The sequence below is a fragment of the Pogona vitticeps genome, chromosome 3 (assembly GCF_051106095.1).
Source record: "Pogona vitticeps strain Pit_001003342236 chromosome 3, PviZW2.1, whole genome shotgun sequence".
In the NCBI taxonomy this organism is placed as follows: Eukaryota; Metazoa; Chordata; class Lepidosauria; order Squamata; family Agamidae; genus Pogona; species Pogona vitticeps.
Genome location: NC_135785.1, coordinates 251,998,728 through 252,011,968, shown reverse-complemented (window position 1 = coordinate 252,011,968; position 13,241 = coordinate 251,998,728). Strand labels below are relative to the sequence as shown.

Below are 13,241 nucleotides of genomic sequence, written 5' to 3'. Positions count from 1 at the left end.
CATTGTGATATTTGATGTTAAACTTTTTGTTTCTGACTGTTTACGGCTGTGGTATTGGAGAAAAGACAGAATAAAAAAAATAAAATAATAGTAATTCTTCCCTCAAAAGGCTGTCTTGGCAGATTACCTGCCAAGGCCTATGGTTGAAGTCAGTCTTATGAAGATCTTTTATTCTGTTGTTGATCCTGAACCTCATATACAGAGGGTGCATGTTCATAGATTTCATGTACCTTTGTGTGTTGTTGTTATTTATCATCATCAGTAATGTTTTATTTTTTAATAGTAGGTCGTGAAGTAGAAAAAGCACCTGAACCTCAGTCAAGATTAGCTCTTAAAAAACTGCTAAACAAGATCAGAAACCAGAAAGACCAATGGACCGCAAGAGATGAGCCAGAGGACCAAAGTGACATGGGGACAATTGAGTCAGGAACCCTTTCTAGTGGGGAGAGAAGACTGTGTGACTCAGAACCTGAGCAGGAACCAAAGGATGCTCCTGTATGTGAAGGCAAAGGTATGTGACCATCATGCATTCAGGATTTGAAACTGAGCCTAGTGGTCCTCAGGAAGAAGAAAACTAAGATACAAATTTGTGAGTCCAAGATGCTGGAATACGTAGATTTTAGAGCAATTTTTCTACATGACACTCAAGTTTCTTTTGAGAATATCCCCATCAATATTTTGTGGTAGAGAATCACAGAATTGTAAACTTTCTAATCATAGTTATCCCTTTGGAGGGAGAGAGAGAGAGAGTGTGTGTGTGTGTGTGCATATGTACACGCACATGTGCATCCAAGACTTACTGTGCCTTGTGCCCGTAATGCTAAATTATGCCTCAGTATTCCATCTGAATAAGTAAAATTTATATAAAGCATTCATTACACATATAATGAATTATAGTGGCCTTGAGTTGTGAGCAGAGATGAGGGGAAAAGGTAGCAGCTCCTTCCTAAGATTGCTCAGCTTCAGAAGGTGCAAGGTCCGTAAATATAATTCATATATATAGAGAGAGAAACTATAGTTCAATTCATTACCCTGTTTTCTGTGATTAAGTTCTTCAAATCTTTCTTTCCTGCCAATTTCTTTAAAATGTTGATTTGTTTTAAACAAGTTCTGTTTAGTATAATTCATGTTGCAGCATATGTAACTAACCATTCTTATACTACTCTTTGTTTATGAATGTGTGCTTGTCTATTTTAGAGCTTTCGGAAAGATTGGACCAAACCGTTGTTGCTGGAAATATGGTTCTAAATCATCCCCAAGAACAAGTAGTTAAAATTGGAAAAGAAGCAGAAAGACAAAAACAGGTACAGTCTATAGCAATGAGGGTGAGAGCCTTAGATGTTTTGTACCATCTTGTGCCTTAATCCTTAATTAAATCCTTAATTAAAATCGTCATTTAAGTCACTAATATCAGACTCCTCAGAAACACAGGAAATTGAATGTCTGAAACCTCACTAAAAAAAACAGTAAATGCTTAAGGCCAAGATAATTAAAAACCAATAAAAACAGACGAAACTGAAAGATAAGCAGTTCCCGCCTGCAGTGGCATTCAGGAACGGTTTAACTTTGCTCTGCAAGATATGGGGGGAGTGGAATCGAAACTTATACAGTACACAGTTAGTAAGATTCTCCTTCTAACAGCCATGAGTAATTTTTAAAAATGAATAAACATTTGCACGGTTTGAGGGTCATCTCAGTTGCAAAGCCAGGGAAGTGCTCAAGTCCGACTTATTCTAACTTGCAGAGTTCTCAACTTCTCTTCCTCAACATTTTATTAATAATGCATAATCATTGAAAATAACGTACAATAAGAATCCACCATCTTAGCAACATACAATGCAACACTTCTGCCATGAGACTATTGTAGCAGTAGTTCATTTGCAGGAGTTGTAGTGAAGATTTCATTAATTTTTTTGCTGAATGGCTGGATTTTGCTCATGTTACTCCTGTGTCAAAACTTTTCAGTAACACATCCGAATTAGTACTCATTAAAAAGTGTCAATCTGTTGCCCCAAAAAATTACTTAATATAAACATGTTATTTGTATCTATGGGTTCCTCCTGACCATAACAAAAATAATTCCTATTTATTTGACTAGATGGAGTGGTTAGAGCACCAGAAGCAACAGCAACTAACATTACTGCAACATATTGAAGAGCAGAAAATACGTCTGGAGGTTGATGTTCTGAAGGCTGAAATGCAGCAGCAGGAAGTTAAAAAAGAACAAGAGAAGAAAGGCCAAGAATCCCAGACAGTACAGATGGATGGTATTATCCCTGTGGGTCTGAAGCAGCAGGAAGCAGAGCATAAAGTAAAAGCAGAAAATATGGTCTGAAAATAGAAGTGATTTTTCATGCTGAATGGAATTATAGTTGAATCTCCCTGGTATAATGCTATCTTTTTTTTAACTAGCTGGATAGCCACTAAACAATTTTATTTATTTCAAAAAAAAAATCCCTTGAGATTATTTGATAAAGAAATTCTAGTCTTGCTTACAAAATACAATTGAAACAAAAAAGAGAAATCATGGATAATAATAATTCAGTTAACAGTCAGATGTGTGGTCTTGTATACTTCATAACTACAAAAGCGAAATCTACACAAATGTGCTTAAAATTAAACAATTTTGTCCTAAGTAAATTAAAATTTTAATGTTGCAGTGCAGAGTGCAGGGTCCAAGCCAAAGAATAATGACATCTTCTACAGCACTCCCTTTTCGGGGGACATATTCCAGTTTTTGGCAGCTCCCAACCCCTTCAGCATTCTGTAGCTATTTGGTATTATTCTCCACCATCCTGAGGCTATTTAGATTTCCCCAACTAAGTTTTTTTTCATGGAAATTTATGTATCTCCAAATACTGGGGTTTCCCATCCCTCTGATTATCCCCCCCCCCCCTTTGTGCATGGCAGTGTTTTTCTCTAACACAAAGAACAGCTGTGGAGAAGAATTCAACAAATTAATTGATATAGGTATGTAGAGTTGCTGATTAGTGCAACGCATTTGTGTAGAAATGCATTTACAGGAGTCCCTTCCCTCATCTTTGGGTGGTACATTCCAAAACCTACTGCAGATGTCTGAAACTGCAGATAGTAGCAGACCCTATATACACTAATACAGTGGTGCCCCGCTTGACGACGATAATCCGTTCCAGGAATTTTGCTGTTAAGCGAAATCATCATCAAGCGAAAAAAAAACCATTGGAATGCATTGAAAACCAGTCAATGTGTTCCAATGGGGAAATACCTCATCGTCCAGCAAAGACTGCCCATAAAGAACCGCCAATCAGCTGTTAAAAATCGCTGTCTTTCGAAGCAGGGGTCTGGAAAGCAGCCATTTTGCAAAGGGAGGGAAGCCATTTTGCGGAACCGGAAAAATAGTTGTATAGTGAACAAATGGTTCGCGAAGCAGGCTCCTAATCAACGTAATGCGGATTTCCCCCATTGGAACCATTGTTTTGTGGTCGCAATAGCTATTGCAAAAAAGTCATTGTTAAGCGATTTTGACGTCATGTGGGGTAAGCGTCTAGTGGGGCACCACTGTATAGATTAACATTGTTTGTGCTTTGTTATAATTTGTAAAACACATTTAACTGGCAGGAATGTTGTGGTACTGTGGCCTTGCTCAGCTGGAAAGTTGGTTAATTGTTTTGCAGTGACTTTAGTAAATTATTGTTCAAGCCTCTCTCTTTTTCAAGCACTTTCATTTTCAGGGCTACTTTTTCCACACACTCCTTAATTATTTTAACCCCTTATACCTACAGTATACACACAAAATTTCACATCTTCACAGTTACCATGTGTAAGGACAAAATAGATAATGATCAGATAAAGGTAGCAGGCTGTAGCAAGCTCTAAATGCTCATTTCCCAATAAACAATGTTGTTTTAAGACATGCTGACTTTGAAACAAATATGTGTATTATAGAACTACTGTACTATTCAAAGTTCATTTCAATAACTTTTGATACTAACTTCATTTAGTTTCTCTTTAGTCTGAAGGTATCATAGGATTCCAGGCAGACAGCAGCTATAAAGAAAATGACCATATGCAGATGATTCGTGACTATCAGCAGCGTCTTCTAGAGCAAAACAGGTATTTTTAATTTCCGTGAGGGGGAAGGTTTGGAAGTGTCTATTTAATACTGTTGTAGGAGTTAGAATGATATTCTGCTCCTGGAAAGTATTTTATCTTTAGATAATAAATAAATGCATGTATATTGTTTTAGGATGCACAGAGAGTCAGTTGAAGAAGCCAGGAAACGTTTGCATGAATATCAGGCGAAGCTAAAACAGAGATACAAGTACGTTTCTGCAGCACTGCTGGGCCCTGGTGACGGACTTGCAAAACTAAATTCTATTCCTGAATTACAGTCACGATTACAAGGATTTGATATATTGCAGAAAGTTAATCTTACAGCAGCTCCTCCATCAAGGCACGCTCCTGCACAAGAGCCAGCTGAGTCTTCAAAAGTGTCATTGGGGCAGAAAGCAAAAGAGCAGTGCCTCCATGTTGGCCATGTGGGGCAGGTCCAGACTGAGTATACCCAGGTGCATCAAAGAACGTTTCCGTTGACACATTCTTCTAAACAGAAAGAGAACCTGGGTGCAGTAGAGACATCCACAACGCAGCCGATGGACTGTCATGGAATGGTGGGATCATCAGTAGTCAGATTACAGGATACGTCTGTTATAACTCAACCAGTAGCTTTTGCACAAGGTTCCCAGTTCACTTTGTCTGCAGACAATTCTTCTGGCTTTTCAGAAAAACTTTGGTCCGATAAATTGGCACCCCACGCTCCTTTGGCAGAAAAGACTCACCTGCCAACGTCCTCAGTGACCCAGCACATTCCTGCTGAGAGTAAGAGAAGCACCGCCCTTGATCAAACACACCTTCTATTGCAGCCTGTCTCTTCGATGCTTTCTTCCAAAGCGAGCAATGTAGAGAAAACCCAGGAGCCTTTGGCAGCGAGAGACGAAATTGGATGCTCGTCCACTTATTCTGATGTTATGGAATTAAGGGACAGAATGTTAGCTTCCTCCGAGAGCATCCAAGCTCAACAAGAGCACTTGAAGGAACTGCAGGAGCAACTCGACGAGCAACGGGAAGCTCTTCTTTCTCGGCAGAGGATCCAGGAGGACCTGCTCATGCAGAAGCATTCTCAGCTGAAGCAACAGATGGAGCAACAGCAAGAGGCCTTAAAAGAGTTTCTGAAACGGGTATGCTTTCAAAGGCATGCCAAGCAAGGATCCAGGCTAAATCAGTGTGAAAACGTATTAATTCTTTTCCCCCCCAGATTGTTAATGAGGATTTTAAAATTCCACTCCATTTCTAGCGTGATTGCTTAGCTTAAAATTGAGTAAGCATTGCGCTTTCCCTGCATTAGTGCATTTGACTCTTGTCTAATGACAACACTGCTGGAAATTGTGAAGTCATCGTGAGGAAGGTTGTTTAGCACATACCCCTGTGTGATTCTTTTTTCTTTAGAAAGCTTTTGTGTTTGGAAAATACTGGAGCATATTCAGTACTTTCCTGCCAGACGTGTGCTATTTTGAGAAGGCAAAATGCCTGTAATTTAGCCCATGAAATTACTGTTATTTTTGTTATATCCATTACATTTTAATTATTGAAATGCCTTCAACTTATTGTAGTAATAATGGCAAATACAGTCAGTATAACCGGATTAAAAATGGCTGTGCTGCAGCATGTGTTCAACTTGCTCAATTTTTTGCTCATGGAAAAAAGATAAAATTAGAAACAATGGAGCAAGAAAAAAGTATAGTTTTCTTATTTGGCCATGGAAGCATTGGGCAAATAGGCAATATGCAAAAATCGCTAAAAAATGTAATATCCTTGTAACAAAATTCGGATAAGCAATAGAGATGGGCACAAACTGTGGTTGGGCCTGGTGTACCACTGTGCCCGCATAGGTGTTCTGCAGGTGCCACGTGCTTCCCTTCCGAGCCTCCTCTGTGCAATCGCCCAGTCATCATCAGCAGCACACTTCCTTCCTCTACCTTCTCAGTGGGATCATCCACTCATGGGTAGTGCCACAAGCTTCCCTGTCTCGCCTCCTCATCTGAGTAGACAATCGCGCAGAGAAGGCAGAGGAGGGAATTGCGCAATCACACGGGGGAGCGAGGTGTGTGGCCTCTACAGGGCGCCTGTGTGGGTGCCTCACTGAACAGCAGTTCATGCCCATCCTTAGTGAACAGATAAGGTAATCGTGTTGAATTCTTTAATTCTGTTTATCAGTGTTATACCTGTGCAAATTTAAGAGTGAGGTCTGCTGAATTTAGTGGCACATGCTGTAATCAAACTGTCTGAAATATCACAGTAACAGTATTAAAATACCTATCATGGAGGCAGAACCATTCCTTTGCTTTTTGCAAACCACTGCTTCAAAAATTTGGCATCTTCAGTCAATGTATTTCTACTCTGCCTTGGAGAGAGTTTTTGCCAAGCAAGGCAGATAGCAGTCTTGGAGAAATGGGCTAAGTAAAAAGCAACTCCTGTATCCATCTGCTGCATACGTAGGTTCACTTCCATGGGAGTACATCCCTTTAAAAAGTGCAGAATGTATTTCAGAGCAAAGAGCCATACGGTTGTGCTGATCATGTATTTTAAAGCTGACATCTTAAAGTTTAGAAAGTGCTTTGGTTAGCTAGTTCTTAATTTCTTTCTATAGGCAAGACAGTCAAATATGTGTAAAGAGATGACCCAAGAAGCACAAGAGACTAATAGCTTCAGCCTATTGGCATCACTTTGTAAAGAAGCAGAAGATGACCATCAAGAAGAAACTCGCTGTGGTAATATGAACAGACATGCAGAGAAAAACTTCTTGTTCCAAACTGTTGGTTCAGAAGAACAGATTGGTAAGGGCCTTTTGTAAAATCAGGCATGTCAGACTGATCTCTCTCTTTCCCTCTCTCTGTTACTATGTTTACTTCATATTGACTCAGTTGAAGATGTGCTGATTCTTGAAGAAAAGATAGGAAAGCAGTATGTACAGCTCAGAGTTCTTGATGTATATCGACCTGTCTCCAAAGAAACATACCTGCTGCTACACACCTGAGCAGGGGGAGTGAGATGCTTATTTGGTTTTGGTTCATGATATAACACAAAGAACTGGTATTCAAAGGGGAAAACAGCTTCATAGAGACCTGCCTACACCTTTTGGAATGAGGAAAATAGCCATTTCAGATTTAGCAAATTATGACATTTATCCTTACAGATCGGTATTCTTGACCTCTTGTTATAAAACTGGTAGTTTTCCAAACACTAGTGAGTAGAGGCGAGACTTTTAATTGGGTATCTCTTCGTCCACAGTTCCTTTAGCTATCCTGACACACAAGTTCCTCCTTGTGGGAAAATCCTGCCCAAGGCTGTTAGTTATCTGTTTCAGTGAGTGCAAACACTCCTGACAGAGAAGCAGCAGCTCCCAGCGGGCAGGTGACCTCTCATTCTGCCTTTCTGCTTAGAGTTAGAGCAATAGATCAAAGGGTTTCTGCAGCCAATCCTAGTGGCGATTAGGTAACTAGTGTCCTATCTAAGTTCTCACAACATTCTGTGCAATTGTGCTAAGTTAATAAGTAGAGTTCTCAAGGCGTTGCTTGAGGCTCTTCTGGTTCCGACATCTCTGGTCAACTTCTTTGTCTCTAAGGCTAATTGCCTTCCTATTGCTCCGTGATCACCCACATCATTAGCCTTCCTTTGTTCCGTGATCACCTGACCGCCTCAATTTATGCTTGCCTTACAGAGCCGTTTTATAGCATCTGGGGAAGAGAACAGAAATGGAAGCTTTCAAAACCCCCGTTGGCAAAAGTAAAGCTAGGGCTTGATTTGGAACAGCACGAACTTAGTGTTATACCAGAGCTTGACACGCCAAGAAGTGGCAACCTTTCCACTACAGGTACATTGTAAAAGTGGGATGTTAATCAGAAATGCTTGCCTCTGGTATCTTTCTACTCTGTGGTGCAGCTCTCCCTCTTTCTGTTGTAAGGATAGATCATCCCATCTTCCCTAATCCTGCAAGAAACTGAGAGAAAGAATGACACATCCTGCTTTCCATTCCACCCTGTTCTCATTAACTGAGAACTATGGCTGCAGGGACTGAATGTTGCAATTTTTATTATGCTAGACAACAGGATTTCAGCGCTTGTGTGCGTGCATGTGTGTGTGTGTGTTTGGGAAGTGTGTCGTTTTGCTCCAGGGCTTCTGACTATTTTCCCTTTGAGGAAAAAACTATAAGGCTGAAGGAAAACTCCAGCTGTTTCCACCTAAGTGAAAAATTAATATCTTCCATTTTTAAATAGGGCTTGGGGAAAGCTAGGACAGTGTGATGATGCCACTACAAAAGCTTGCTGGTCTGAGAAATAAATGAGAAGTCTGCTTTCTGAAGGAATTCTTTGTTGTTGTTAGACTCAGAAAATAAATGTGTTTCCTGATTAAAATGAAACTTCTAAATGCTTCCATTAAGTGGACGATCCTTCTTCTAATAACTGGCAACTGAATGTTTCAGGTTGTGGAGAATTTCTGACTGAAGACATTTTCCTCACTTCTAATGTTGATGCAGAGCCGTCGAGTCCATATGACTCTCTCTGTGAAGAAGCAGATATGTTAAGAATTACAGCCGAGAGGCAGAGTTCTAGTGGAAGTCTGGAACAGTTACATGAATCATGGCAAGAGAGATCGGCGACAGAAGCTGTTGGTTTGTCAGACTCGGGTGAGGAGGGTTACCTTTTGAAACGTGACTAGTTATGGCTATGGTTGGTAAAGGTAAAGGTTCCCCTCGACATTTAGTCCAGTCGTGTCTGACTCTAGGGCTCGGTGTTCATCCCCGTTTTCAAAACACAGAGCCAGCGTTTGTCCGTAGACAGTTTCCGTGGTCACGTGGCCAGTGCGATGAGACACAGAATGTCGTTACCTTCCACTGTGGTGGTACCTATTTATCTACTTGCATTTTACATGCTTTCGAACTGCTAGGTTGGCAGGACTTTTGAAATGTGACTATAGCTATGGTTGGTAGTCATAGCTAAATTCACCCTCCTTCTCCTCTCCCCTCACATTTCTCTGTGAAACCCTGCCAGTATACTGTTTCCAACAATATTTGGAACTTTTTCATCTTGGCCATGAGATGCTGAGAAAGTGTGGTACAGTCAGGAACGTAATAAAAAGAAATAGAAGTTTCTAGAGCTGAAGGCATTTAGGGGTCTCTGCTATGTAAAAGCAACTTTTTAAAAAACATGTTTTAAACATTTATTCGAAAAAATTTGAACAAATAAAATCAATATCGAAATATTTTTCTCCCTTTTTTGGTTCTTTAATTTTAACCCCTAAAATTTTCTCTATAATTTCATGAATCATTTTCCAAAAGTCCTTGATCCTACTGTACATCCACCACATACGATAGAAGCTCCCTACTTTCTCTCCACATTTCGAACACTTATTAGAAACATTTGTATACATTTGTGTTAATTTCTCTGGTGTTACATACCATCTGTAAAACATTTTGCATATATTTTCTTTTAGATCTATACATTTAGTAATTTTAATACTGCTTTGTAAAATCAGTTTGTCAAGACCATGGCGTAGTCATCAGTTAATAGAACATGTTCAAGCCAAGTCTTTTGTCTTTTAAGGAAACATAATTTTCTTTTATTGTGCCATAAATCATTTAAAATGCTTGAACATAGTCAGATTCTGGAGGGTAGCTGGCATTTCAGAAGACTGAAATGCATTACAATAAGATTGCAGAATGTGAAACAGGAGTAGGGCCTGTATCCTGTGATACATATAAACTGAGTAGAGAGCCTTGTGATGCTGTGGTTAAACTGCAGTAGTGCAGCCAAGGTTCAATCCCAGGTAGCTGGCTCAAGGTTCACTCCAGCCTTCCATCTTCCTGAGGTCGGCAAACTAACTACCCAGCTTGCCTGGGGTGGGGTGGGGAATGTGTAGCCTTCATAATTGTTAATCGCTCAGAGGCCGCTTTAAGCATTATGGGGCAGTATATAAGCAGCATGCTTTTGCTTTAGTAGAAATCAACAAATGGGATAGTGTTAGTAGAATAAAGCCTTGTTTTTAAAAGCTCCAAATATATAATGGCTTCCTAAATGTTCTCTGCACAAATCCATGCTTCTTTATCTATTTATTTACTATATTCAGCCAAGTCTAGGGAAGTTCCTCTTATGGATCCCGGTTTACCAAGTCATGCCATCGATGCTGGAAGGAGAAGAGCGACACATCCTGACCCTTCATTTAGTCCAAATAATATGGTTAGTCGCATCTGGGATGTAAGATAGTACGGGATACATAGCATTAATTTCAAACAAAATTGATATGGAATTTAAGTATTATTGATCTGAAGTGTTAAATTTTTAACCTCCTTTACAATATATAAAAGCATTATTCACCCTTCATTTTTTAATATATATTAGGAAGCTTGAATGGCTTTTCCTTGCATAAGGTTGGAATAGGCACAGATTGTAAAGAACCATGGAGGTGTCATGAATTGCTTTGGTGTCCCTCTGAGAGCTTCTTATTCAGTGGCTCTGTGATGAGAAGTAGCCAAATCTGAGCACCGGAAAGATCAGCTGGTCTCAATGGTGCATGATCTGTATACTATTCTGGGAAGCAATTCAAGTCTGACTCTGAGTGTGTGGAGGTGTGTGCCGTTTTGCATTGTGTAATTGGCGAGTGAATATGCAGGTGGAACTTTGTGTGTGTGTGTGTATGTGTGTATGTGTGTATGGGGACAGAATGGGAGAGCTTGTACTGAGCAGTGATGAACCTGACATGTCCTGACAAGTGTATACGTGGAGGTTTCTACACTTGACCTGAGCTCAGAACAAATTATGTTGTGATTTGGAGCACTGAGGTTTATGGCATTTTCATGATAACGTTACACATGCATTTTTGCCCTAGGTAGTCCTTGCTCCAGCCTGGTCCCCTGATTCATTAAGTCCACAGACCCATACGCAGCAGGTAGCCTGCGGCTATCTCTCTTCAGCCACTCTTTCCACTGCCAGCTTTATAACCACTTACAATCCAAACAGAAGTCTAGTCAGCACAGGTACATATTCTTGCATTCATTTCCTTGTTTAGTATAACGAGCCAGTATTTTTATTTATATGCTACATGGCTGTATCTAACCTGAAAGTTCAGCACTCCCTCCACATTCCAGGGTGTGTTTTAAACTAGCTAAAGCCAGAGGCATCCGTTTTTGAATGGATTCTTTTGCAAAAGTGAGCAATGGGGGTGTATCTTGCAGAACCGTCTTCAGCCAATGAACAGTCCAGGCATTTCAGCTCCCCGGCGGAAGAGAAGACAAATGATGCCTGGGATCTGCCAGTTTCTCTACCAAATGATCAGGAAGCTCCTTCCCAATTTCCTCATTCCTCTCCGTCTTTTGGAGAAATGCTGCACTCAAATGACAGCAACATTCAGAAAATCATAGACAAGGACCCAAGAGAGTTCAGCTGGTCATCTCTGAGCAACATATCCCACGGTAACACTACCAGAAAATGGCAAAACAGCAAAAAATTCAGAAGGGAGGGATTCTGTATCTGTTAAACACTTATCTCCTCTGCCATTCTTGAGTAGTCCAAATATCCCGTTCCTAGTTGTATAGCTGATGGGTTGGGGTACCAGTCTAGGAATATGTTTGTGGCTATTGCTATAATTATCATAAAACTTGCTGTTGGTTAGAAATTCTCTAAATAACTTTGTATATAACTGTGTATATTGACTGAGTCCTTTGGGGCCTAATCACTGCTGTTGCGATCCTGCTGAGTGAGTGGGGTTTGACCTGGAATATCAACTTTCAGGATGAAAAAGCTCTGGAAGTGTATTTGTAAATGTACCTGCTGCACCATTACTAAACAATATGTTTGATGTGTAACTGTAAAATATGGAGTTTGGTACTAATCAAAATGCTTTTACATCTCTTTAAAAAAAAGATCCAGTAGTAGGACCATATTTTCCTGATATGGAAAGAAATTTTCCGAATTTTCATCGTGAGCTTTTTCAGCCTCTGGAACCAGTCCCTGACCTCAACATCTTCTCAAGCCATTCCCAGTGTAGGATATCACTCGACAGCAAGGTATTTTAAAACAGAGGGGAATCCATTGGCTTTTGTAGAACAGGGTGGGAAACCTAAGGCCAGGGGCCAGATCCAGCCCTCTGGGTTTTCTCAAATGGACACCCCCTCCCTTCCCCATGACATCATCCTTAGTTGGTTTCCCAGCTTTTGTGCAAGTATTTTCGTTAGCTAAAATGTTGAAATACATCTCTTAAAGCTTAGCTACTTATAGCTTTAAGCTAACATGCAATGATATTTTTGTCATATCCCTTTGCCTTTGAACTTACCGTAGAATGCAGCTCAGCAACTTTTCTGAACCTGAATTTAGCCATGTAAGGTTCCAGCTAGAGTGATTTAATAGATGTTATAGCAACCACTTAGCTCTTGCAGTGGGGTCACTTGCCTTTTCACAGAAATGCTACATAAAAATAAATGTTAAATCTTCTCAGTTATTGAAGTACAGTGGTGCCTCGCTATACGATGATAATCCATTCCAGCAAAATCTCTGTAGAATGAAATCGTCATCAAGCAAAAGTAAAAAGCCCATTGAAATGCATTGAAAACCGCTCAGTGCATTCCAATGGGTGAAATACCTCAGCGTCCAAAAAAGATCCTCCATAGGGTGGCCATTTCCCAGTCCCTGTAAAGTGAAAAATCCGCCCTAAACACAGTGGGGAGCCATTTTGAACACCCAAAGATCAGCTGTTTTGATCGTCCTAAAGCGAAAAATCAGTTCCCAAAGCAGGGAACCGATCATCGTCAAGCGAATTTTACCTATTTAAACATCGTTTTGCGATCGTTATTGCAATCGCAAAAACCTCATCGTTAAGCAATTTCGTCGTGGAGTGGGGTAATTGTTAAGCGGGTCACCACTGTACCTGTAGGTATAGCACATTTTGATTTCTCCCTCGTTCCTGCACTTTTTATGTCCTTAGAATTCAGACTTCTCTAAGAGTCGTAATGAGTTAACAGCTTCCAGCCTTGAAGAAAGAAACAGCAGCAGAGAAGAACTAAGCAGTATTCTGCCAGTGGAACATACTTGTGAGAAAAAAGACAAAACACAAGGTAGTTGTTTGGTGTTTATGGGGGGCAATCTGTTTCGATTAGCTTTTTTTAGTGAGTTCCCTTCTGTAATTTGGGGGTTTCTACACGACTTTGATCAAAC

At 40.2% G+C, this 13,241-nt stretch overlaps 1 protein-coding gene and 1 non-coding gene across 16 annotated transcripts in view; both read left to right on the top strand.

Annotated features, from left to right (window-relative positions):
• The window catches only part of CEP295 (centrosomal protein 295), a 42,057-nt gene that overhangs the window by 23,537 nt on the left and 5,279 nt on the right, over window positions 1-13,241 (top strand). For 9 of the 15 annotated variants that reach the window (XM_020815319.3, XM_072993585.2, XM_020815318.3 and 6 more), the window contains exons 10-22: window positions 284-511; window positions 1,198-1,304; window positions 2,099-2,311; window positions 3,992-4,092; window positions 4,226-5,216; window positions 6,686-6,872; window positions 7,757-7,909; window positions 8,519-8,722; window positions 10,162-10,271; window positions 10,921-11,068; window positions 11,267-11,503; window positions 11,955-12,097; window positions 13,012-13,141. In XM_020815319.3, the coding sequence (XP_020670978.3) occupies window positions 284-511; window positions 1,198-1,304; window positions 2,099-2,311; window positions 3,992-4,092; window positions 4,226-5,216; window positions 6,686-6,872; window positions 7,757-7,909; window positions 8,519-8,722; window positions 10,162-10,271; window positions 10,921-11,068; window positions 11,267-11,503; window positions 11,955-12,097; window positions 13,012-13,141 (2,952 nt within the window). The remainder of the gene's footprint in view (window positions 1-283; window positions 512-1,197; window positions 1,305-2,098; window positions 2,312-3,991; window positions 4,093-4,225; window positions 5,217-6,685; window positions 6,873-7,756; window positions 7,910-8,518; window positions 8,723-10,161; window positions 10,272-10,920; window positions 11,069-11,266; window positions 11,504-11,954; window positions 12,098-13,011; window positions 13,142-13,241) is intronic. The other 6 variants (XM_078390127.1, XM_020815321.3, XM_078390132.1 and 3 more) reach the window with 3 other exon arrangements.
• Window positions 10,545-10,628, top strand: LOC140706274 (small nucleolar RNA U2-19). Its single transcript, XR_012085914.2, has one exon. It is a non-coding gene; the product is annotated as a small nucleolar RNA U2-19 (small nucleolar RNA).